General features: G+C 45.4%; 1 protein-coding gene across 2 annotated transcripts in view; it reads left to right on the top strand.

Annotated features, from left to right (window-relative positions):
- Positions 1 to 25711, top strand: part of ACLY (ATP citrate lyase) — a 58960-nt gene that overhangs the window by 25415 nt on the left and 7834 nt on the right. Inside the window, exons 8-24 of one of the 2 annotated variants that reach the window (XM_083469505.1) lie at positions 1661 to 1779; positions 2677 to 2813; positions 5047 to 5108; positions 5550 to 5667; positions 7040 to 7194; positions 8205 to 8295; positions 9185 to 9214; positions 13059 to 13200; positions 14632 to 14800; positions 16168 to 16272; positions 16939 to 17135; positions 18276 to 18357; positions 19835 to 19945; positions 21821 to 21948; positions 22146 to 22239; positions 23349 to 23503; positions 25296 to 25446. In XM_083469505.1, the coding sequence (XP_083325631.1) occupies positions 1661 to 1779; positions 2677 to 2813; positions 5047 to 5108; positions 5550 to 5667; positions 7040 to 7194; positions 8205 to 8295; positions 9185 to 9214; positions 13059 to 13200; positions 14632 to 14800; positions 16168 to 16272; positions 16939 to 17135; positions 18276 to 18357; positions 19835 to 19945; positions 21821 to 21948; positions 22146 to 22239; positions 23349 to 23503; positions 25296 to 25446 (2046 nt within the window). The remainder of the gene's footprint in view (positions 1 to 1660; positions 1780 to 2676; positions 2814 to 5046; positions 5109 to 5549; positions 5668 to 7039; positions 7195 to 8204; positions 8296 to 9184; positions 9215 to 13058; positions 13201 to 14631; positions 14801 to 16167; positions 16273 to 16938; positions 17136 to 18275; positions 18358 to 19834; positions 19946 to 21820; positions 21949 to 22145; positions 22240 to 23348; positions 23504 to 25295; positions 25447 to 25711) is intronic. The other variant, XM_083469506.1, reaches the window with a different exon arrangement.

The raw sequence follows: 25711 nt of genomic DNA, 5'->3' as shown, positions 1-25711 counted from the left end.
GTAATTACAGCAATTGCACAAAATACAAACCAAGGTGGAAGGCTGTTGTTTTTTTTAAAAAAAGAATTGTTGTCTGGCCAAGAAATCCATTTAGATACCTCTTTTCTTCCCTGCCCGCCAATCCCCATTAGTGTGTTATTGCTCAAGTGCTGACACTTAACTCAATTTGGCCAGGTTTCTAATGGATGAGTTATTTTTTTTTAAAAAAAAGCACGACCTCACTGAATCATCCCCCTTGCCAGGCACTAATGAAGACTCTTAGACTCTACACTTGTTAAGAATGTTAATGAACTTGGGTCTGGCCTCTGCAAGATCAGAAAGAAATGTTCTCAAAATTCACAGGGTAGGAGCAGCACAATCTCTGTTATTAACTGAGGTTTGGGCCCCCACCTAATCACTTCATCAACCCCCTTTTTCTTCGTACACCTTTCTTGAACATCGGTTCTTTCGTCCGTCCCTCCAGTGGTAGCTGTGGTAGTTTGGCTAACCTTGGAGATGAACAGAAAGCACCCCTCCTGTTTTTCACTGGTTTTTCTCCCTCTCATTTGGGGGGGGGGTGCTTCTACAGCATTATTTGGGACCTGGGGTAGTCCAACTTCCTTCCTCTTCAGATCTAATATTTGCACCAGAGATTTACATTGGCCTGGAATTGTTTAACTAAAATTTATTAGATTCCCATAGCACCTCACAGTATAAAATTGCTAGGATGACAAGCCTGGTATCCATACTTGACAGGGTGGGGCAAGCACAGGGGTCCATTATCCCTGGAGGAACAAATACAACTGATACCTGGCTGCCTTTTTTAGAAATAATAATAATAATAATAATGGGTTTTTTTTAGTGGCTTGATACTTTGAAGAGAAACCCCAGTCCAGGCGGTGGCTGAATCCCTCCAACGCTGTTATCCTCAGTACCTCTGCCCCCGTCAAACACCACTGGGGAATGCTACAGAAATACTACTGAGCAGATAGAGTTTTGCTGCTTTCAACACTGCCACCCAACCCTTCTGCCTCGTTAGTTTTTTTTGGGTGAAAGAGTGGGGAAGTTTATCATGCCTGTGGCCTCCTCCTCAGACCTGGCCTTGACCTTACAGGCTTGTTTACATCATCATCATCATTATTTATTATTATTATTATTATTATTATTATTATTATTATTATTTTAATTATCATTATTATATTCAGCTTAACAGGAGACTTGGGTTGAGAGATCAAGGGAATGCCTGTGTAAAAGGTGTGCCAAATGTCGTGACCTCCCTCAAGGAATCATGGAATCGTATTGATGTAGGGGGAGAGGAGCCATGATCGATGACACACCTTGTAAATTCCTGAGGGTGGGACTAGATTTTATCTTTGGAAACATTGGTTTCAATATAGGTGTGTGAAAACACAGAAATGAGTGCAAAGATGTGCACCTTGCCCCATTTTGACTCCAGAAAAGACATTTATCTGGCTTCATAACTCAATGGGTGAGCGAGTGTCATTTAAATTGATCTACGGGCATTTGTGGGGGGGAATGGAAAGATGGGGAAAGAATTACTCCCTCCTCCTTTATTTCCCCTCACAAATGCCCCTGGCTTTGTGTTATGAGAGAAGTGTGGAGTTTACTGTTTTGTCCTTAGAAGTTTTGATTCTAATAATATGAGGGTTCTTGTCTGCAGGAAGCCTATATTGCTGACCTAGACGCCAAGAGTGGAGCCAGCCTAAAGTTGACCATCTTGAATCCCAAAGGCAGAATATGGACTATGGTGGCTGGAGGCGGCGCCTCTGTAGTGTACAGGTACCAAGCGCATATCTTGTGGGAGTGGCAGCTAAATAATGTATGGTTCAACTCCAATTCCATCTTTTGATTAGTCATCATTTGCTCTTCCTTGCCCAATCATCCCACACGGGTTAATCATTGTTGGAATGGAATGATGAGACTTTTGAGAGGTCCCTGGAACTCTCTCGGCGGTACATTGCCCTTAATACTTAGGAGATTTTGCTGTCCCTGAAATGGAGCCTACGCTTAGGCCTTAGACAACATATTCCATATAAATACACGGACTGATAACCTGATACATGATTTGCCACCCTGGGAATCTCTGCTATTTTTGCTTTGCTTTCAAAATGCAATTGTAGCAAAAATGTATAGTGAGAATTCTCAGGTGTTTAGGTATGTGGAACACGGCTTCACATATCAATGCTTGGGAGGGAGGCATGGTGGTCCTGCCACATTTTTCTCCCAGTTGCCATGGTGGCTGGAAGAAACTCTGCTTAGGCTCAGTTATGAACACTGCTGGGTAAATTCTTACCAACACTTAACTTTGGGAAGCCGAGGATATTTTATGCAAGATAATTTGATACGCATGCACACACTTCAATTCTGCTAAGTGGGTTCTAATCCTCGCTAACTAAACTGGCTTCTCTGTTTCTGCAAAGTTCAAAACCTCACCACCACCTCCCACTGTTGGCTGAGCTGCCGTGTTATCACATGGGCATTTTATTTAACTACTATGGCAGAATTTTCTGACTCTGAAGAGCAGTTCAGCCAGGCTAGCTGATGCTCTTGCCTCAGTTTCTCGTCGTGAACTAGGAACGCAGCCTCGTTCTTGCTCCGCTTTCCACAGGGCCTTATGGGCATCCTTAGTTTCGCTGACTAAACCTTCTTAATATCACTTGTGTGCCTTCCACTTAGTGACACCATCTGTGACCTTGGTGGGGTGAACGAACTCGCCAACTATGGTGAATATTCTGGAGCTCCCAGTGAACAGCAGACCTACGACTATGCCAAGACTATCCTCTCCCTCATGACACGGGAAAAGCACCCAGAAGGTAAAAGAGGGGGTGGGGGCACCTCAAGCCTGGGGACTGTTAGAATTCCTGCTCCATGATTGCAGTCACGGGATTGTTGTCTTTCACACAACAGTATATGTTTTGACTCCACAGAGTGGGAAGTGATGGAGACAGGATGTTTGTGTTACTCTGTTCCATGAAGTGGGACCTATTGTCCCTTGTTCTTTTTCTCTTTGCTGTCTGATGCTAGAGAGAGAGGGAGCCATGTTGCAGTGCTCCGTGTGTGTTTATATGTAAATAAAGTAGGTTAGCCAAAATGCTGCGTTGCTGAGGTCTGTTACGCATGATGCGCAAACTCTACGGATCCCTAAGTGTGCGGGTGTCTGTTGGCATCGGTCGCTGTGACGTTCAGGCTGAAGAAAGCTTTTGAAGCTCCCGAACGATCGGCCAGGAGGGAGAGAACATGCCAGTTGGGCATGTGTCTCTGCCATTGTCCTAATCGAGTGTAGGCTGAACTCCTGACAGGGACCGTTCTGATTGGTCCAGGAGGCCATCCCACTCCCCAACCAACTCCCCCGCTGACCAGTCATGCTCCACATCTTTCTTGAGTGTTTTTGGCCTTCCTGGAATGTGCTGCTGAACTGTGACAATGCTTAGATGTGGAATGGAGAAAGGTGTGTTTTGTGTGTGGATGTAGAAACCTTGGGTGCGCCTTTTGTGTGTCAGGAGTGTGGTTTACTGTGGAAAGCTGTTTCATGGAATTACTTGTTGCTCTTCAACGCAACACCTTGGCAGTCAGACATTGGAACCACCGTTCTCTTGAACCCATCCTAGTGCCTAGAAATGACCCAGTTAATGGTCCATGCTGGGCTGGCCAGGAAAAAGAATGTGACAACAAGCAAGGGAGAAGCAGATAAAGAGAAGAGAGGGAGCTGGCAGGTAGAGAAACTCGGAGGGGAAAGAGGAGAAGGTCAATGAGAGGTGAGAGGAGGAGGGACAAGAGGAAGAAACAGTAGCAGGAAGGACCTGGTTTCTGACCTGGAAATGCTCCTACCTGGCTCAGTGAAAGCTGAGGGGCAGCCTAATGGCCTCCTGGCCCCATAACCAGCTAGATCCTTTGGAGACTGAGACTCCCTGCCCCAGTGGTCCTCTAGGAAGGCCTAGCCTCAACCAGACCCTACAGGACTTCTACCCTGGTGCATTTTCACCAACACCTTCCAAAGAAGCTGGTAAGCATTTAAGTCCTGCAACTGCTTGCTGCTGAATGTGCTGATAATGAGCGATTGGGTTTGTGCAAAGCTTTCCAAAAGACAGCTTTTCTCCCACCCCCAGAGACATCTAGGTGCATTCAGAATTTCTTCAGGGAACCAATGTGTGCATGTTATTTTAAAATGACCAACGTCTATATTGGAGCATCCTCCTGGCCAGTGCTGGATTTACATATAAGCTAAACAAGCTATAGCTTAGGGCCCCACTCTCTTGGGGGCCCCCCAAAAAATTAAAGGAAAACTGGATGTACCTATTACTAGAAATACCGTATTTTACACTCACTAAGTGTAGCAGGGTACAAAGGTCTGCTGTTCCAATGAACAGTGTGGGCTGCTATGGTGATACTGACATTATATAAAAAATCCATTGTATTAACGACAATTGCATTGTACAGGTTATAACCTTAATTTCATATTAATAAAGCTATTTATAATTATTAGTAGTTTGCATCATATATTTACACCTATTATTATTTCATTTTATAGTGAGTTTCTAGAGACTATGAGTCTTTGTAAATTGTGTTTCTAAAGGAACTCTTGTTATTGCCAAATGCCAACGTGTTTGCATTATTAAGTTTGTTATGAATAAAAAATCATTTTAAGTTAGAGCTTAATAATTATTTCACTATTAATATACTACTACTTCATTGTATTTCACTGTTAATATACTTCTTCTTAATTGTATTTCAGTTCAACAATTACTTTGATAAAATACATATTTTGTTAGGTGCAAACGGCTTTAGATACCTATCAGGTCCATCAGTTACCATATAGCATATATTCAACACAAAAAACAGCGACTATTTGTTGTTGACAAAGGACAGCTGGACATATAAAGGGCCTCGTTACCTTCAGTAGCTTAGGGCCTCATCAAACCTAAATCCAGCCCTGCTCCTGCCTATCAGCTGCTTCTAAAGCGCTCCAGGCCTAGAATTATGTTCTGGTATTTCTTAACAAATCAACTCCTTTCTCTTCCCTCTTGTTCCTTCCTCTACCTTGCACAGGCAAAATCCTGATCATCGGAGGGAGCATTGCTAACTTTACCAACGTGGCTGCCACCTTTAAGGTAAAGTTGATCCCAAAAAGGTGCCTGGCACTGGTCATTCATATTAGCATCCTCTCTGAGTACGCTGGTAAAGAAACATTTACGTTTTGCTGAGTTTCCAGGGTGGATTGGAACTGAATTGAATAGGTTGTTGACTCAGCACTGTCTGTGCGAGTGCCGAGGGAACTTAGGTTTTGTCTGGGGCAAGTTGCAGCGCTGTGATGAGGTTCAGTACTCTTGCGAGGATCAAAAGATAGGTACTGCCTCTAGTCTTTCATCCTAGTTGCAGTGCACTGACCAAGGTAGCCTGTCCTTCAGCTTCTGTGGTGAGAGGAGGCAAGATCAGGCGAGGCAGAGAGATGTGGTGTGAGCATCATTAGTGTGGATTTTGTTGGCTTGATAGCTAGAGCTAGCCATGAGTGTCTGTGCGTGATTCTCTGTTTTTAATATTTCCTTCTGCAGGGCATTGTGAGGGCTATTAAAGATTATCAGGGTCCTCTGAAAGAGCATGAGGTCAGGATCTTCGTGAGGAGAGGAGGCCCAAACTACCAGGAGGGCTTACGAGTCATGGGGGAAGTAGGTGAGCAAAACCCTGAGGATTATTTAAACTTCAAATACCGTATTTTTCGCTCTATAACACGCACCTGACCATAACACGCACATAGTTTTTAGAGGAGGAAAAGAAGAAGAAAAAATATTCTAAACGAAACAGTGGATGTATGATTTTTGTGGTTCATGCTGTGGCCACAGACATGTGATCTGACGGTGAGTTTGGGGTAGTCCAATGCAAAAATCCTGAGGATCCATGTGGATCCATGCTTTGTAACCACGCTTTTGCACCACTGCGGCCCCAGGCAACAGTGGGTGCATGATTTTTTTGGTGCAAGCTGTAGCCATGGACATGCTATGTGATCTGATGGTGAATTTGGGGTGACCCAGTGCAAAAATCCTAAGGATCTATGTGGATCTGTGCTTTGTAACCAGGCTCTCTGTCCCTCTCTTCTCCCCACTCAGTGGCTCTTCTCCCGCTTTGCTGTTTCAAAGCGAGCCACGGAGGAGGGAAGGAAGGGGAACCATGGATCCTCTGCTCACGACTGCAGCAGATCCCCTCCGCCACCCGTAGGCATTCCCTCCATAACACGCACAGACATTTCCCCTTACTTTCTAGGAGGAAAAAAGTGAGTGTTATGGAGCAAAAAATACGGTACTTCCAGCTTCCTCATTTGCTTTCATTTGTTTTTGCTCTCAGCCCGGGTCCTTAGCCTCATTTAAAGAGCGTTGATGACAGCCGGCAACAAAAGGTTTCTCAATATGGCCCCTGGGTTCCCCATCTGACTTCCAGCATGGCTGATAAAAAGATCCTACATGCCCCTCAGCCAATCTCTTGAACTTGAGCCCAGAAGCAGGCGAAGGAAAGCCAGCAGACTTTCCAGTGCTTGCTCCGTTCAAAACATGGTTCTCTGTTTAAAAACCAGTGGCTGGCCCCAGGGCGTTAAAGACTTGGTAACTCCAACTTTTGACAATTCGGGCTACATTTTTTTTATGCTGCTAGATTAAGACTTCTCTCTTACACTGTTTCCCAGTAGTCCTAAACTTAACCGGTGATCGTCATTGCTGTGTACTCATGATAAAGCAAGGCCTCTCTTTAACTTCACCATACAGTGGACGCTCAGGTTGCAAACATGATCCATGTGGGATGCACGTTTGCAACCCACAACGGTGCAGTGCGTTTCTGCATTTCTGCGCAAAGCGTGATTTAGTGCTTCTGCGCATGTGCGACTGCCGAAACCCAGAAGTAACCCGTTCTGGTACTTCCGGGTTTCGGCGGTCCGTAACCCAAAAAAACGCAACCTGAAGTGTCTGTAACCCGAGGTATGACTGTATTTCTAGAGTGAGTCTTTGCAGGGAGGCTGCAGCCTCTTCTGATTCTGCTCTTTTTCTTTTGCATTCAGGGAAAACTACTGGCATTCCTATCCACGTCTTTGGTACGGAGACCCACATGACTGCCATTGTCGGCATGGCACTGGGACACCGGCCCATCCCAAACCAGCCTCCCACGGCAGCCCACACGGCAAACTTCCTCCTCAACGCCAGCGGCAGCTCCTCGGTAAGGCTGGTACTGCAAACCTGAAAGCCGGAGTGGTTAACAGTGTCAGACTAGAACATGGGAGTAAAGGTAAAGGGACCCATGACCATTAGGTCCAGTCGTGACTGACTCTGGGGTTGCAGCGCTCATTCGCTTTATTGGCCGAGGGAGCCGGCGTACAGCTTCTGGGTCATGCGGCCAGCATGACTAAGCCACTTCTGGTGAACCAGAGCAGCGCACGGAAACGCCATTTACCTCCCCGCCTGAGTGGTACCTATTTATCTACTTGCACTTTGATGCGCTTTCGAACTGCTAGGTGGGCAGGAGCAGGGACCGAGCAATGGGAGCTCACCCCGTTGTGGGGATTTGAACCGCCGACCTTCTGATCGGCAAACCCTAGGCTCTGTGGTTTAACCCACAGCGCCACCCACGTGCCACCAGGGTTCAAAACTCCAGATGGCCTTGAAGCTCGCTAGGTGACCTTGGGCCTAGTCACTACCTCCCACTCTAACCTACCTCACAGGGATTAAAGGAGGGAGGAGAGAACCTTGTAAGGCCGCCTTGAGCTCCTTGCAGGAAAAGGCGGGACCTGCCGGTAAGAAATAATAATAACCCTATAGCACAAGGGTGGCTTATTTCCTGGCCCGAGGACCCACACTGATCCAGCCACCCCTTCAAGGGTCACATGCCAGTTCACGCATAGATCACATGCAGGCACACTCAATACGCATTCATGCTCGCCACAGGAACAAATGCACACAAACTTAGGTAGACAGCCCTCCCTGCTCCAGCACTGGGAATGTTGCCTTTTACATTTAAAGAGTAAGGATTTATCTCCTGTCTTGGTGCTGTGGCGTTCAGTACCAAGATGAGAGGTGGGAGATTCCTCTTCCTGCCCTTTAGGGGAGATTTCTAAAGAGCAGGCAGAGGGATTTCATCTCCTTCCACTGTGTTTTGGTGGGCTGGATTGGGGCTGTGTGTGTTAGCGAGCCACTAACCCCCTTTTTTCTGGCTTCTCTGTTCCCCTTCAGACCCCAGCAACAAGCAGAACGGCATCTTTTTCTGAGTGCAGACCCGACGATCTGGCTCCGGCAAAGAAGGCAAAGCAGACAACGCTTTCTGGTAAGCTCCCAGTTTCTTCGGATTCCCTCCCAGTGCTGCTTTCCCATTCCTGCGTGCTCTCCCTTTGCACTGGCTGCTGGAGCGTGGAAATCGGAAACGTAATATTTTCAGGGAATCCTTTCCACATCTGTCCGTCCGTCCCCCTCTGCCCCCGCCCTGCCAAGGAACATTTCCCATGGAATCCCTGCATTTTGCAGATAATTTTGGTAGCACGCTCTCTCCTTTTGCATGTTGCGTTGACCAGGTCTGTTGTGCCTTGTTTCTTGCCTTGAGAAAAAAACAAAAACCTAGGCATCACTGTGTCTTTCTTTCTTTAAGTTCAGGGACGGGGTGGGTGGGTTGGAGATCTTCTGAGCATCGCCTTCCACTGGAAACCTCCCCTTCAGCATATGAGCATGTAACGTCTTTGCACATAGCACCACCCACTTCCTGATTTGTGCAATGCAAGGTTTTTAGCTTCCGTTGCTGGCAGCTGCAATGCGAAACCAGCGCTGTTTGCAGGAATGTGGCTCTGGGTCTGCCTCTTGTGGGATCTTCTCCCTTCTCTGGAACTTTTATCTCCCACACCAACTCCCCCTGCACATCCCTGGGGTTGATGCCCCAAAGTTTGAGACCCACCGATTCTGGGCCAGTTGTCCACAGCAATAGTTTTCACACACACACACACCCCTGCATTGACTGACACCTTTCCCGCTTTCCCTACTAGCCTGGTAAGATTCAAAAGAGCTCCTGGGGTCCTAGACACCCGGTTTGAAAACCACTGTACTTAAGATTGCAGTCGCCTAAGCCCCTACCCCGACCCCCACCCTCCCGGCAGCGTAATGTGAGACGAAAGCCAAGACAGGCAGCCTTGTCGGATTTCTTGCAATGGTGATTCTCTCTTTAACAGATGCATCCCCACCTCCGAGACCAGTTCAAGGTAGGACCCCACCACTAGCTCAGCTCAGTGTCCAGCCTTGCTACCAGCTGCTTGTGCAGTTAATTTTCAACGGGTGTCCTGTGTGGTTTTTGGTTTGGGTTGGCCGGTGTTATTCCTGCTCTTTACCCTTGCGGTTTTGTTGCCTAGTTTGTCCCTGTCCCCTCTTGTCCCTGGTAATGTGGCTTTTTAAAAACACCTCTCTATATCTATCTTCTTTCCCCTCTTGCCTCTTATTTATTTTAATTTCCCCCCCTAAAACACAATTGTGGGAAAAGAAGGGCCTATGATCACCAACTACCATATTAGTCTGCATATAAGTCGCTGTCGAATGCAGGCCACACTCCTAAAATGAGATCTCTTTGAAAGCGGGGAGGAAAAATACCATAAATCGCTGGCAGCATCCAGTGTCTTTCACGGTTTCTAGATTCCACTCATAATGAACAATTCTCTGGGCAACCAGTGCCACCTGTTGAGAAGGACTGGCAATGGTTATACAAAAGGTCCCACCTTAAATCACAGCTTTTCTACCTGTTAATACAGCGATTATAGACCTGTCTCAGGTTTTATGCAAGCCAGAATTGGGGAAAGAGTGCAGACTATATTCAGACTGATGTGGTATTATTGTCAAGTCTTTTTAAACCTCTCCCTTGCTCTCAGAGTGGTACAGTTCCAATGCAATCTTTATTGGCCCTCCTGCTATTGAATTGTGAGCTAGTTTGCCACTGACTTTGCAGATGTCAGGCATATAGTGCTTTCGGCCCCCATAGCCAGTGGTTTTTAGTGCAGTGCTGCAAATTCAGACAGTGTGTCTCTTTATCTTTTCCTGTCTCTATTCCTGCTCTTTGATCAGCACCATTTTATCCTTTAGTCACTGGAGTTTAGAGTAAGCTATTCTTACTGAGGGATTTTCTGTTGGAAATCTTCATCTGCATGATTTTAATAGGCTCACAGGAATGCAGTGCTATAGTACAGGAGATGCTATTCCAACAATGACAACAGCGTCCTTCAGTCAAAATATTCCCAGGAAGGATCACACCAATAAAACCATTGCAAAACAAGTTTTTTTCCTGTGGCTTACAGTTTGTGGTTTGTCTGGGGAAGCTGAACCACCAGCTGGGTTTGGACAACACGCTAAGCCCAAATAATGGCTTGGCTTAGCTTAGCACAGCAAAGAAACAGCTGGGAACCTCCTCTCTGGGAGCCCGCATGTTGGTTCGCTTGCTCACATTAAGCCATAGCGCAGGGAACCTAAGGCCCATGGGCCACAAGTGGCCCAGGGGGGTCGTTTAACCAGCCCACGAGCCACCCCTGAACTGAGCTGCCTGCTTAGCGAATCCCTGTGCGCTGTGCTAAACTGGTGCAGCACACCACTGGGACTTGCTTCCGCATTGCCAGAAATTGCGTCTGCACAGACGCAGATGCCGAAAATCACATCTGCGCAGATGCCGAAAATCGTGTGCGCAATCCGATCCCTGCATAGCATTACCTCAGCGTTGCATGTGGACGAGGGCGCTAAAATAACTTCTTGCATATTGCTTGGCGTTCCTTGATGGAAGAGCAGCAATAAGCGAATCAAATCCTGGACTTCTCCTTCCAGATAGGAGATGGGATACTTGTTTTCTTGGCCCTTCTCCCTTGTTTTCATCCTGCCTCTGTTTCCTGCTCCCTTTCCCAATCCTTTAGGCACTTTAAGGTTTGGTCTATCATAAATAAAAACCCAAATACCCTTTGTTTACCCTATCCCACTTTAGCATTTGTGGTAGATTGTGGTGGTTTTTAGAAGTCTGGTTGGTGTGTTTAAGCTGCTTTTGTGTGCTGCCACTCAGCAGAATGAAACATTGGGTGGGTAGGTGGGATCTCTGGTTGGGGACTTCCATGGGAGTGTGTTTGCGTGTTGGTGATAGAGTGGTTGCCATTGTAATGAAAACCACCAGGGCAACCTTCCTCAGCCCAATGCTCTCCAGATGTTGACTCCATCCTCCCTGACTGAAGGTCTGATGGAAGTTGGAACCCAACAATACCTGGAGGGCCACTCCTGTTTTAGAATCATCATTACAGCTCCTAGTTCCAAATTAGCTTTCAGTACCTACAACAGGAAAAGCATATTGCAATGGAGAGATTGCCCACCTTTGTAATAAAATACTGGGCAATCTTGTTGGTTGCTCCCCTGTCCCCACAGGTGTCAGGTGTTTGGGATTACAATTGAGGAGCTCTCAAACTTCGCTATAAGTGAACTTTCAAGTCTCAAATCACTGCTTCCCAAGTCTGCAGATGTACCACAAGACAAAGCCAGATACCCATATACTCTCCTTTACCGGTACTGTGGTTGGCTGGTTTTCAGTCTTGTGGTTTCAATATTGAGCAGGTTCCGTTTTATGTAAGTGGCCTTGGGGATCCCTCTGAGATAGGAGAGAGGTGTAGAAAGCTGTGGAACACCTGTTGTTCCCCCTGCCCCTTCAGCACTTCCAGGTATGCTCTGAAACATGTAGCTGGGCATTTCAGCATTATTTCAAAAATCCTGATAGCTGAATTAAAATGGGAGGCATGTCACTCTTATACTTGAAAGTGCTTGTGGGTTTTTTTGTTTGTTTTGTTTTTCGAGGATAAGATCTGCCCTGAGAGAAGTTGCCCTTGCTTCTGCACAAGTTGCTTTTTAGAGCCAGAGGCGTAGCAAGGTCAGGTGGTACCCAGTGCGGAAATCTTTTTGTCACCCCCCACATTGCAATTTTTTGGGAATGTAGCCCAAAGTTGTTGAGCTTCTTTTAGGAAGGGTGCCCTAGAGTTGTTGAGCTTTTTTCGCGATCAGTGGTCAGATTTTTGTGGTCGGCGGGTGGCGCTCACATCACCTGTGGCCACTGATCGTGAAAATCCGACCACTGATTGCAAAAATACGCCCGCCAGGGATACGAGCGCTGCCCGCCGGGGAGTGCCAGGCTGATCGCTGGCCGTATTTGCGTGATCAGCAGGTGGATTTTCACGACAACGTTCACACCAGTCACAAAAATCTGCCCACCAGGGATGCGAACACCACTATGCCTATCAACCTGGGGGGATTTTGTAACCACCACCCCCCTGGCATGACACCAGGGGTGGCCCTCACCCCTCACCCCTACCTTCCAATGCCCCTGTTTAGAGCATGCCCTTGATTTGGAGAAAAGCAGAGACTCGTGCAGAGATGCAATGGGCAGCTTCCTCTAAAGCTGGAGAGTTTTGTTACGGCTCTGCACCAGGGGTCACTGAATGATCCAATGCAGAGGCACACCAAAATTGTTCAGTTCAGAGTGTTTCACTCTCCTGGTGGGTGCTTAGGGATCACAGAAGCTTTCCAATATGAGTCTTTATTTATTACAGCTTCGTAGTTTCTCTCTCTCTCTCTTTGTGTGTGTGTGTGGGGGGGGCAATATTTTGTGTCCACCATCCTGTAGTTTCTCTCATTCTTTCTGGAGAGCACCGACTTTCAGGAGTGAGAAGTGCAGCCGCTTTTCATTGTACTGATTTAGGGGAGCAGTTGGGTCAGTCAAGATGTCCATTTGGAAGAAGCTTACAGCTTTGTTTACATATCTTTGTAAGAATAGCCAGTGTGTAAGAATAGCCAGTGTGGTGGACAGGAAACCTTCCCAGTAAGAAGCTGGCGACTTTGGCTGCTTTCTGTCTCTCATGCTTTGCTTCCTACGAATGGCTGGTATGCGCCTCCTTCTTGTAATGCAGAGAGAGATGCTTGGCCAGGGATGGCTTTTTGCGGTCGCGTGCCTGGCCATGCGCTGCCGCGTGGAGCCTTTCTGTATGGATGTTAAACGTCTGGCCCTGGGTGGGTGGGGTCGTCTTCTCTTTTCCCCTCATGCAGGTAAAGCCACCACCTTGTTCAGCCGCCACACCAAGGCGATCGTCTGGGGGATGCAGACCCGGGCTGTGCAAGGCATGCTGGACTTCGACTACGTCTGCTCCAGAGACGAGCCTTCAGTGGCTGCCATGGTTTATCCATTCACGTATGTTCACAGCGCCTCTGTCCCACGTGTGGGTGGGTGGGGGCTGCTCCCATTCCATCTTCCTGCATCTCAATTCCTTTCTGCCATTTTTCTGCAGCGGTGGAACTTTGTGGTTAGGCTGGGACAAGCGCTGTCCTGCTAAATATTATATATTTTCTCTTTTTCCCTCGTTTATTGCAAACTTGGACATTGCTTTTGTGCTTTGCCCTCCTCAATCTGGTTCCCTTTCATCTCTTGTCTCGGATTGAGGCCCCAGTGCAGTGCTGGATTTACGTATAAGCTAAACAAGCTATAGCTTAGGGCCCCACTCTCTTGGGGGCCCCCAAAAAATTCAAAGGAAAAAAAACTGGATGTACAATTCCAAAATATAAGATAAAAAACAGATAAAATAAAACCTACATACAGCAACAGTGTTTTGTGTTGTGTAGGCTCCTATGATGTAAGTCATGGGCCCCGCCTGCTAGCCTGCTCCCTAAAATATCACTGGTTTGCTCCTTTCTATATATAGGGTGCCTACATTCTGCATGGACTGGTAATGGTAGAATTCCATTATCGCCCATTGCATTTGCATAGCTGCCCCTTTCCTGTCCTGTTTCCTTCCTTTTCTTTTCCGTGCTCCCGTTAGGGCTGGGCGATAACTTGTTTTCAACATCATGATATATCACCAGCTAGACATCGCAATACATCTCAATATCTGAAATAAGGATGGAGCTATGTAGAGGCATTGGCTGGCTTCATGGTTTTCCCCGCATCGTGGTTTTTGCATAGAGCGCGCACGCGCGCGCGCACCCACCCACCCACCCACCCACCCACCCCCCTTTGATTTGCAACATATTGCCAGGTCAAGAATTATGTAACCGATATCACAATATGGACCTCAAACTGGTTTTGGATGATATATCGCCTAGCCCTAACACACGTCATGATTCGTGATTTATTGCCAGGCCAAAAATTATGAAACCAATATCACGGCAATAAACTTCAAACTGGTTTTGGACGATAGATCAATATATTGCCCAGCCCTAGGAAACTCGGCCACAGGTAAATTAGCTTCATCTTGGCTGTGCATAGAAAACTAGCCTGCTCCAAAGGAGACTAGGCTGGAGCCCTCCTGCTTGTGAACTCCCTTCCTGAGGGATTGTTGTTTCTGTTGTACGGATGAGCATTCAGACATGTTTGCCCCTACCCTGAAGTCTGGCATACCAGATGGAGATTGGCCACCTCAGGGAGAACTAAGGCTTAGATGGAGCCGGGAAAAGAAGTTCCCATTTACCTACAGCAACAGAAGCTCCACAAGTGTTGCCCAAAGCTGTAATGCACATTCCCCACACTGGGAAACGTGCCACTGTTTTCGCCCGCATGTGCAGCTTCATTTCTCTCTCTGTTGCAGCAGATAATTAATGTTGGGGCTTGTGATGCGTTTCCTTGCAGTGGGGACCACAAACAGAAGTTCTACTGGGGCCACAAAGAGATACTCATCCCCGTCTTCAAGAACATGGCAGACGCCATGAAGAAGCACCCGGAAGTGGATGTGCTGATCAACTTTGCATCCCTCCGCTCGGCCTACGACAGCACCGTGGAGACCATGAACCACCCGCAGGTGTGTGGAGTGGAGTTGGTGGGATCTGTGACCCAAGTTCTGAGGAGGAACAGAAGTGGACAAAAAATAATACAGTGGTACCTCGGGTTACATACGCTTCAGGTTACATACGCTTCAGGTTACAGACTCCGCTAACCCAGAAGTATTACCTCGGGTTAAGAACTTTGCTTCAGGATGAGAACAGAAATCGCGCGGCGGCAGCAGCGGGAGGCCCCATTAGCTAAAGTGGTGCTTCAGGTTAAGAACAGTTTCAGGTTAAGAACTGACCTCCGGAACGAATTAAGTATGTAACCCGAGGTACCACTGTAATTCCGTTCCTGTGCAAGTAGCTACACCACAGCTTCCAATCACACATAGACTGAATGTGCAAAGGGCAGAGTGGGATTGTGCCTGCTGGTTCCCCCTGTGCAGGGTTCCTGATCTTGTGGTATGGCCCCTGTGCACATAGCGCTAGGGGGATGTGGATGGCGCTGTGGTCTAAACCACTGAGTCCCTTGGGCTTGCCGATCAGAAGGTCGGCGCTTTGAATCCGCGCAACAGGGTGAGCTCCCGTTACTCTGTCCCAGCTCCTGCCAACCTAGCAGTTCAAAAGCATGCCAGTGCAAGTAGATAAATAGATACAGCTCCGGCAGGAAGGTAAACGGCGTTTCCGTGTGCTCTGGTTTCTGTCATGGTGTCCCGTTGCACCCGAAGCGGTTTAGTCATGATGGCCACATGACCCGGAAAGCTGTCTGCAGACAAATGCTGGCTCCCTCGGCCTGAAAGCAAGATGAGCGCCACACCCCATAGTCTCCTTTGACTGGACTTAACCGTCCAGGGGTCTTTTGCCTTTTTAGCTATATCCTTACACAAGGCTATATACACATATAGCTAATTGTGTCTAAGGGCCACATTCACAACTTCCATGAAATTCACAAAAGTCAGGAGGCAGAGCCATTGGGCATAGTCTTCTCCTCACCCGCCCCACCCCTGGCCAAATTGATATGTATACACAAGATCTGAAAAGCTGTAGCATTTGGACAGTTCTGGATGAATGAGATATTTTCAAAGATGGGAGGGATAGAGCTGCTTTGCTTTTTCTGCCCCCCCCCCAACTAGCAATGCTATGCAGAATAATGTAAATGTAACTTGCCTAATTTATACAGGATGCAAAATCCAGTATTTCTTGAGGCAGATGTTCAATTGTCTGATGATACCCACAGTCCTGGTTTTAGGATTTCTTAGGAAACGTCTTTATTATTAAATCCTGCACCCAAGAGCTTTAGAAAGCCTTGATAGTTGCCAATGCTTTTCTGATCTTCCTTATCGCTGAGGAGGGAGAGACTCCAGGAAGTCATTGCCGGTGTTGATTCTCTCTTGGGCTGCAGATCCGCACTGTGGCCATCATTGCAGAAGGCATCCCAGAGGCTCTGACTCGCCGGTTGATCAAGATGGCAGACGAGAAAGGCGTCACCATTATCGGGCCTGCGACGGTGAGAGAAGAAGGAATTATGGCTTTCTGTGGCTTATTCTGCTTCGTTAATTTGTTTTTAACGTGCGTTGATGTGAAAATCTATAAATTCTTTCCTGCACAGTGGTAAAGTATAATAATAATAATAATAATAATAATAATAATAATAATAATAATAATAATAATAATAATTAATAATAAATTTTACCCCACCCATCTGGCCAGGCCTCCCCAGCACTCTGGGCAGCTCCTAACAGAATATTAAAAACGCAATAAAACATCAAACATTTAAAACTTCCCTGAACAGCGTTGCCTTCAGATGTCTTCCCTGCCCCATTTTTGTTCCCACCACAAAAATTGTGGGATCTGGTGAAGCCATAAATAAATACATGGGGGCTGAATCAGATCCCCAAATTGTGGGTCACACCTTCTACTCTCACAGATGGATCTGTTACTGCTATGTTGATGAAAGACCTTTTTTTTTAAAAAAAGGCAAATTGAGGGTAAATCAGTTAGGAGCAAATATGCTCTGTGATTTGCATATCCAAAAATCCCTTGTCACATGTACAAAAATTCTGGATTTGAATTTCCCGTTTTATGAAAGAGAGAATTTTTGAAACTGTTGAGCTGTTATTACACAAACTACAACCGCTCCGATATTTCAGCTCCTTCCTCCTTTTGTTTGTAGGTAGGTGGAATCAAGCCCGGCTGCTTCAAGATCGGAAACACAGGTGGAATGCTAGATAACATCTTGGCATCTAAGCTGTACCGCCCCGGAAGTGTAGCTTATGTCTCCCGTTCAGGAGGGATGTCCAATGAACTTAACAACATCATCTCCAGGACCACAGACGGCGTCTTTGAAGGGGTGGCCATTGGTGGGGATAGGTGAGAGCGGCGGCCCAAGCGATATTCCATGTGCTCTGAAATCCTTGTTCAATCCATCCATCCATCTCCTTTATTGGCACACACAGGATACAAAAGTAGACAAGTCAAAGCGTAAAACTGACATTTGTTCGTAAAAGGAGATACTTTTAAGTTGGATCTATTACAGTGGTATCTTGGGCTACGGACTTAATTTGTTCTGGTGGTCCATTCTTAATCTGAGACTGTTCATAACCTGAGGCGCACTTTTGCTAATAGGGCCTCCCGCTGTTGCCGTGCCGCCGGCACGTGATTTCCGTTCTCATCCTGGGGCAAAGTTCCTAACCCGAGGTACTACTTCCGGGTTAGTGGAGTTTGTAACCAGAAGCATCTGTAACCCAAGGTGTTTGTAACTTGAGGTGCCACTGTACAGTGGTACCTCGGGTTACATACGCTTCAGGTTACATATGCTTCAGGTTACAGACTCTGCTAACCCAGAAATAGTACCTCGGGTTGAGAACTTTGCTTCAGGATGAGAACAGAAATCGTGCTCCGGCAGTGCGGCGACAGCGGGAGGCCCCATTAGCTAAAGTGGTGCTTCAGGTTAGCAGTTTCAGGTTAAGAACGGACCTCCGGAACGAATTAAGTACTTAACCCGAGGTACCACTGTACAGACATAATAAGGCTAAAAAGTGCCTCTCAGGTCTTATGGCGACGTAGTTTTAATTCCACATTCTCCCTAATGCCATGCCTACAACTGTCCCATTGAAAGGAAACCCTGAAGAAGTCAGAGCAATCTTAACTTTTCTTTCAGCATAGGGTTTAAATATTTACCACAGATTTTTGCATGATATGGGCAGTAAAATAGAACAGTTGCAATGGTTTTGACCTGTTTTACACTCCAAGGAAATCCTTGTTGTGTGAATTGTACTTCTGGTTTTAAAATACACCCACCCACACCAGTTGTGCAGCCTGGTGTTTTGTGTAATGGAATAAATTCTTCTATCCCTCTCTGTTGTGGACAGAGAGCTGTTGATAAAAATTGTTGAGCCTTTGAGACCAGAGTTGAAATCTGGGCTGTTTGTGTTGTAAAATATTCTTTAAGCAGCAGAATCTTCTTGACATAAACGCCTGATTAAAAAAATGTTGTTCCCTTGTGCCTAGATACCCTGGCTCCACTTTCATGGACCACGTTTTACGCTACCAAGACACGCCTGGGGTGAAGATGATAGTGGTGTTAGGAGAAGTGAGTACCTTCAAGTTTGTTTTTCCTGTCTCCAGCATCACTTGGCAATGGTATCTTTGTAGCTTCATCTTAACATAGGAATATACGGAGCTGCCTTATAAGTCCCGTTCCTCCATCTAGCTCTGTATTGTCTACATTGACTGGTAGTAACTCTGAGAGCTTCATCTAGAAGTAGATGATGATTTGTGTGGTCAGTATGCCTAGTATCCACTGTACACTACAGAAGTAGGAATGTTTGGCCACAGAGGAGGCTGACTTGAGTCCTCACATGACCTTCCTTTGCATTTGCTGAGCACTGTCTTCTCAGTTGTGCCACCACTGTTGCGAAAGCCCCTCCTTCCAGAAGGAAGCGTGACCAACAGCACCTCTGTATTCCCTTTAGACATCTTGCAGTCTTATTTTGCCTGGCATTTGGCATACGGGCTTTGGGAAAGCATTTTATTTTGCCACTGCTTTTTCTCTGAAGATATGGGACTGCTATGAGATCTTTTAAATACCTTGGTTTTTGAACGCCGTAAACCCGGAAGTAAATGTTTCAGTTTTCGAACACGCCTCAGAAGTCAAACATGCGACAGCAGTTTCTGTCCTGAGTTTTCCGTATTGAGTTTTCCATATTGAGGCGTCCGTATTGAGTTTTAGGATTTCAAACATTTTGGAACTCGGAACGGTCTTACGGAATGGATTATGTTTGAAAACTGAGGTATGACTGTGTGTGCGTGTGTGTGCGCACACACACACACACACACACACACACACACAGAGTCGTACCTTGGAAGTTGAATGGAATCTGTTCCGGAAGTCCGTATGACTTCCAAAACGTTCGAAAACCACAGCGCGGCTTCTGATTGGCTGTGGGAAGGTCCTGCAGTCAATCAGAAACTGTCGGACATTCAGCTTCCAAAAATAGTTTGCAAACCGGAACAGTCACTTCCGAGTTTGGGACATTTGGGAGCCAAAACATTTGGGAACTAAACTGTTCAACTTCCAAGGTACGAGAGAGAGAGAGAGAGAGAGAGAGAGAGAGAGAGAGAGTTGTAGGTAGCCTTTAAAAAAAAGCAACCTCACTGGCCTTTCATTTTATGGGGTTTACATTAAACTGCATTTAATGGAACAACAGCATACAAATGTTTAAATTAAAACAAAACCTGCACATCTTCTCCTTCGATACAGGGTTTCCCAAACTTGGGTCTTCGGCAGTTTTTGGACTACAGTTCCCACCATTCCTCTCTACTGGTCCTGATAGCTAGGGATGATGGGAGTTGTAGTCTTTTTATGTAGCTCTATTTATAGTTCTGTAGCCCTTGTGGTCCAATTTCACCTGCAAAAGTGGGGACTGATTTGGCGAAATACTTTTTTCTATTTTAAAGAGTGCTGTGCCCACATGGGTTGAGTTGCTGCCCTTGACTCCTTTTTTCTTTTCTTTTCTTTTCTTTTCTTTTCTTTTCTTTTCTTTTCTTTTCTTTTCTTTTCTTTTTAGATTGGAGGAACGGAGGAGTACAAGATCTGTAGGGGTGTTAAAGAAGGCCGGATCACTAAGCCTGTTGTCTGCTGGTGCATAGGGACCTGTGCCACGATGTTCTCTTCAGAGGTAAGGGAGGAATACATTGAATGGGGGTAGAAAAGCTATTTATTATAGTTGGGAGTGCTGGATCTCTGATTATATTAAACAGCTGTCGAAATGATGGATTCTAAAACTGGGAATGCATATGGGGGCCGGTACGTTTCAACGGCAGCAGAATTCCCGGACCTGTAGCAGAGTCACTCAGCAAGTGCTGCTTGTGTGCATGAGCTTGCAGAAGAGAGAGTCCATATGCTGTTGTTTCACTAAACTAGACAGCTTTATTTACAGCAAGATAAACAATCCATCAGGGACGCGGGTGGCGCTGTGGGTTAAACCACAAAGCCTAGGACTTGCCGATCAGAAGGTCGGCGGTTCGAATCCCCGCGATGGGGTGAGCTCCTGTTGCTCAGTCCCTGCTCCTGCCCACCTAGCAGTTTGAAAGCACGTCAAAGTGCAAGTAGATAAATAGGTACCGCTCCGGCGGGAAGGTAGACGGTGTTTCCGTGCGCTGCTCTGGTTCGCCAGAAGCGGCTTAGTCATGCTGGCCACATGACTCAGAAGCTGTACGCCGGCTCCCTCGGCCAATAAAGCGAGATGAGCACCGCAACCCCAGAGTCAGTCACGACTGGACCTAATGGTCAGGTGTCCCTTTACCTTTAGTTAAACAATCCATCGGAAGATGCAGACATTGCGTCTTCCTTGTCACGGCAGAAAAACGAAAGTAACTCACAGACCAAGAAAACAGCCTCCCCCCACCCCATGTGGAGAAAGCCCCTCCCCAGACGCAGGACACACTGAGCTGTTAATCCTGTAAGCTCTAAACCTCACAATGCAGCCCCGCAGTGATCCAAAAGGGCTCCTAGGTGCAAGTTACATTGTGATGAAGCTTTTGGCACCGAGAGAGGAGACCGCTGGATTCTCGGTGGGAAAATGAGGTCGAGGAACATCCAAATACGAACAGAAGAAAAGCCCTTTTGGATCAGGCCCATAGTCCAGCATCCTGTTCCTGCAGTGGCTGCGGGAAACCGTCAAGCAGGGCTCACAAATGAAAGCAACCCCCCCCCCAAAAAAACCCCCTCCTGTGGTTTCTAGTAGCTGGCGTTAAGGAGCATTTGTTTGCTATGATATTAATTTAATGAATCGAACACTTGTCTTGCTAAAGACCAGGGTCGGATTTAGGTTTGAGGAGGCCCTAAGCTGCTGAAGGTAATGGGGCCCTTTATATGTCCAGCTGTCCTTTGTCAACAACAAATTGTCACTGTTTTCTTGTGTTGAATATATGTGCTATATCATGGGTAGGCAAATTAAGGCCTGGGGGCCAGATCCAGCCCAATCGCCTTCTAAATCCGGCCTGTGGACAGTCCAGGAACCAGCATGTTTATACATGAGTAGAATGTGCCCTTTTATTTAAAATGCATCTATGGTTTATTTGTGGGGCATAGGAATTTGTTCATCCCCCCCCCCCAATATAGTCCGCCCTCCCCATAAGGTCTGAGGGACAGTGGGCTGGCCCCCTGCTGCAAAAGTTTGCTGACCCCTGTGCTATATGGTAATTTATGGACCTAATGGATATCTAAAGCCATTGCACATATTGCCGTGCAACCAGTCCATGCAGAATGTAGGCACCCTATATCTAGAAATGAGCAAACCAGTGATATTTCAGGGAGCAGGTGGGACCTATTACTTACATCAGAGGAGCCTACACAACACAAAACACTGTTGCTGTATGTAGGTTTTCTTTTATTTGTTTTTTATCTTATATTTTGGAAATGTACATCTAGGTTTTTTTTTTCATTTAAATTTTTTAGGCGGCCCCAAGAGAGTGGGGCCCTAAGCTATAGCTTGTTTATCTTATACGTAAATCCGGCACTGCTAAAGACCCACCTATCCTTGTTATAACAGGTGCAGTTTGGCCATGCTGGAGCTTGTGCCAATCAGGCATCTGAAACTGCAGTGGCCAAGAACCAAGCTCTGAAGGAAGTGGGCGTTTTTGTACCGCGTAGTTTTGACGAGCTGGGCGATGTGATTCAGTAAGTAATATTTTTTTCAAAGAAGCAAGCAAGCAAGCAAACAAACAAACATCAAGCTGTATTGTTGCTTTATTGCTATGGCCGATGCCTGATGCAATTAAAGATTCATTCATTCATTCATTCATTCATTCATTCATTCATTCATTCATCAAGCTGTAACAGGCCAACACATAGCCTCTTCCATGTCTTTCTCTCAGGTCAGTGTACGAAGATCTGGTTTCCAAGGGAGTGATTGAACCAGCCCAGGAAGTGCCTCCCCCTACTGTGCCTATGGATTACTCGTGGGCAAGGGTAGGTCTGCTCTTTTCCAAGTGGTTACTGAAAGAGCTAGGAGGATGCCTGGCTTCTTGGAATAACACAATCAAAGTGTTATGCTAAGAGAAATTGGTGGAAGCAAAAGGACAATTTCATTATCCACAACCAGAGTGGATTTGATTTAAATCAAATCGATTTAAATCAAATCGATTTAAATCACTAGACTTGATTTAAATCACTAGTCCATAAGTCTTGATTTAAAACTTTTTTTTTTTTACAGAAAGATTCATTCTTGCTGGTATAATCTTAATATTCACAACCAGATGAAGGTTTCATTTTTGGAATAATAATTTTTCAGGGTAGTTTTTACAGTTGTGTCAAAAATTGCTGATGTGGTTATACTATTAGAAATACACAGACAGATAATTATGAAATTATTGTGAGGTTTAATAAGTTAACTGTTTATATTTGGACAGCTTTTCTGCTCTACTTTATTGGAAGGAGAAAAATAAACATTTCCTTAATAACAATTTAGACAATTTACTTAACTCAGCAATAACGTTATAGCATATATATCCATGTTTGTTAACTGATGTGGTTAAACAATTTTTTTAAAAAACAACAACCTTAGATTGAGTTTTAGCACACATGAAAAACTTAAAACATATCCTTATTTCCTGATGACTAGCCTTTGGACTATAATGGAACTTAAATAGAAAACTATCTTTAGAAAGATTTCCCCTCCAAAAGCATTTTATTTTAAAAATCTGATTTAAATCACAAAAATCCGATTTAAATTAAAAAAAACACCAATTTAAATTTAAAAAAATAATCCGATTTTTATTTTTTTATTTTTGTAAAAAATCATTGATTTTTATTCACCCTGTCCACAACACGTCTTCTGCAAACCTTTCTGAAATGAATATATAGAAGCATTTCCTATACAAAGAAAACAGTTCTAGAAGAGTTCTAGCCTTGTATCTACATGGAGAGGATTCTCTGTTTAGAAGAGTGTTTGTTTGTCCCCACCAGCAGTTTGACACGAAATTGCTCAAGCTCAGGTCTGCAAACTCCACAAGGTCTAGATCAGGTTCTCTCTTGTTGTTTATACAACTTCTTTGTTTGTTTGTGCACTCAACTTTCAGGAGCTTGGTTTGATTCGGAAGCCAGCTTCTTTCATGACTAGCATCTGTGATGAACGGGGCCAGGAACTGATCTATGCCGGCATGCCTATCACTGAAGTCTTCAAGGAAGAAATGGGAATTGGGGGTGTTCTGGGCTTATTGTGGTTCCAGAGAAGGTGGGTGTAGTTACTGCGCTGCTTGTTATTATTTGTCTTTTATTAGTGTACAGTGGTACCTCAGTTTAAGAACAGTCCAGTTTAAGAATGATTTGGTTTACAAACTCCACAAAACCGGAAATACAGTGGTACCTCGGGTTACATACGCTTCAGGTTACATATGCTTCAGGTTACAGACTCCACTAACCCAGAAATATTACCTCGGGTTAAGAACTTTGCTTCAGGATGAGAGCAGAAATCGTGCTCCGGCGGCGTGGCAGCAGCGGGAGACCCCATTAGCTAAAGTGGTGCTTCAGGTTAAGAACAGTTTCAGGTTAAGAACAGACCTCCGGAACGAATTAAGTACTTAACCCGAGGTACCACTGTAGTGTCTTGGTTTGAGAACTTTACCACCTTGGTCTAAGAATGGAATCCGAATGGTGGAAGGGCAACGGCAGCAGGAGGCTTCATTAGGGAAAACACGCCTTGGTTTAAGAGCGGTTTTGGTTTAAGAACAGACTTCCGGAACGGATTAAGTTCGTAAACTGAGGTACCACTGTATTTATAATCCTCCTCAGTGAAGAACATTGCATATAATAAAACTGTAGATAAAACACAACTGAAACCCACAAAAACATATGAAATAATTATAATTGAAAGTTGTATGGATAGCACAGTTGTTGTTCGCCTGCCAGCCTTGGAGACATAATCAATCGACAAATGGCATGTGTCAGTCGGGCTGTGCCATTCTGTTGGTTGCTTTTTTAAAAAATAATTTTTTTTATTAGTTTTCAGTTACAACAATCCAATAATAGTCTCATTGTAATGATGCTAAATTATAATACAATTAATAATACCGATCATTGAGATACCAAATTATACAATTTCGGTGGTCCCCCCACGTGCTAGAATTGATGGTTTGATGATTTATCAATTATCCTGTCTGCAATGTTTCTTCCTGTCCTTGTAATATATTTTGTCTATCAGTTGTTGCTGTTCTCCATTATGCCTTGGGTGGAGCGAGTGTCCCATTGTTGCTTCATGAATTCTCCATTGCTCCGCCCCAGCTTCATTGTTTTGCAGCTGCAAAAATCACACTGTCCTGATAAATATCCCGTCCTCGCCATTTTTCTCTCAGCCTGGGAAGGGGATTGAGCTGTCGAACTTCAAATACAGTGGTACCTTGGTTCTCAAACTTAATCCGTTCCAGAAGTCCGTTCCGAAACCAAAGTGTTCCAAAACCAAGGCGCACTTTCCCGTAGAAAGTAATGCAAAACGGATTAATCCATTGCAGACTTTTAAAAACAACCCCTAAAACTACAATTTAACATGTATTTTACTACCTAACGAGACAATTGGTCCATAAAATGAAAGCAGTAAACAATGTACTGCAGTCACTCAATCAATCAATCAATCAGTAGCTGAACTGGGTTCCACACAGTCACATAAACAAACCAAAAAAGAGCCACAAAACTGCAAAATAAATAGCAAAAACAGCAGAAACGTGGCACTCAAATCGGAAGCGTAACACTCAAAACGGAGCACGTTCGGCTTCTGAAATAAGTTTGCAAACCGGAACACTTACTTCCAGATTTGCAGTGTTTGGGTTCCAAGTTGTTTGAGTACCAAGGCGTTTGAGAACCGAGGTACCACTGTAACTCAGTAATGAACCTTATCAACCCCTTGGCAAGCTCACAGATTTCTCTCATCCATCCGTTCAAGTTGGTTGCTTTTTGTGACACAGTTGAAAACAGTTGCAGAATGAAACTTCTAAAGGCAAAAGTACATAACAATCGCATCTCTGGCCCCCCAGGTTGCCTAAATACGCCTGCCACTTCATAGAGATGTGCTTGATGGTGACGGCAGATCACGGCCCAGCGGTGTCAGGAGCTCATAACACTATTGTCTGTGCAAGAGCTGGGAAGGACCTCGTATCCAGCCTCACCTCGGGCCTGCTCACAATCGTAAGCATTGAGCAACAGCCGGGCGAAAGTCGCCAATGATGCCTTTGTTGGAATATAGCTGAAGTTCTGTGCAGGATGAGCTTCAGTTCGCATAAATACAATGTAAAGATGGCCTTGCAATGGGGCGTCCTTTAATCTGTGTAGCAAATATTCTAGGGCGCTTGCATGACTCTTCTGTCCCCTATTTGCACTTTTTAGTATTATTTTGATTTTAGGATGATAATAATAATAATAATAATAATAATAATAATAATAATAATAATAA

Source organism: Podarcis liolepis (genome assembly GCF_965112155.1).
Source record: "Podarcis liolepis genome assembly, chromosome: 13".
In the NCBI taxonomy this organism is placed as follows: Eukaryota; Metazoa; Chordata; class Lepidosauria; order Squamata; family Lacertidae; genus Podarcis; species Podarcis liolepis.
Note: the sequence above shows the minus strand (reverse complement) of the source record. Positions and strands in the feature narration are given on the sequence as shown.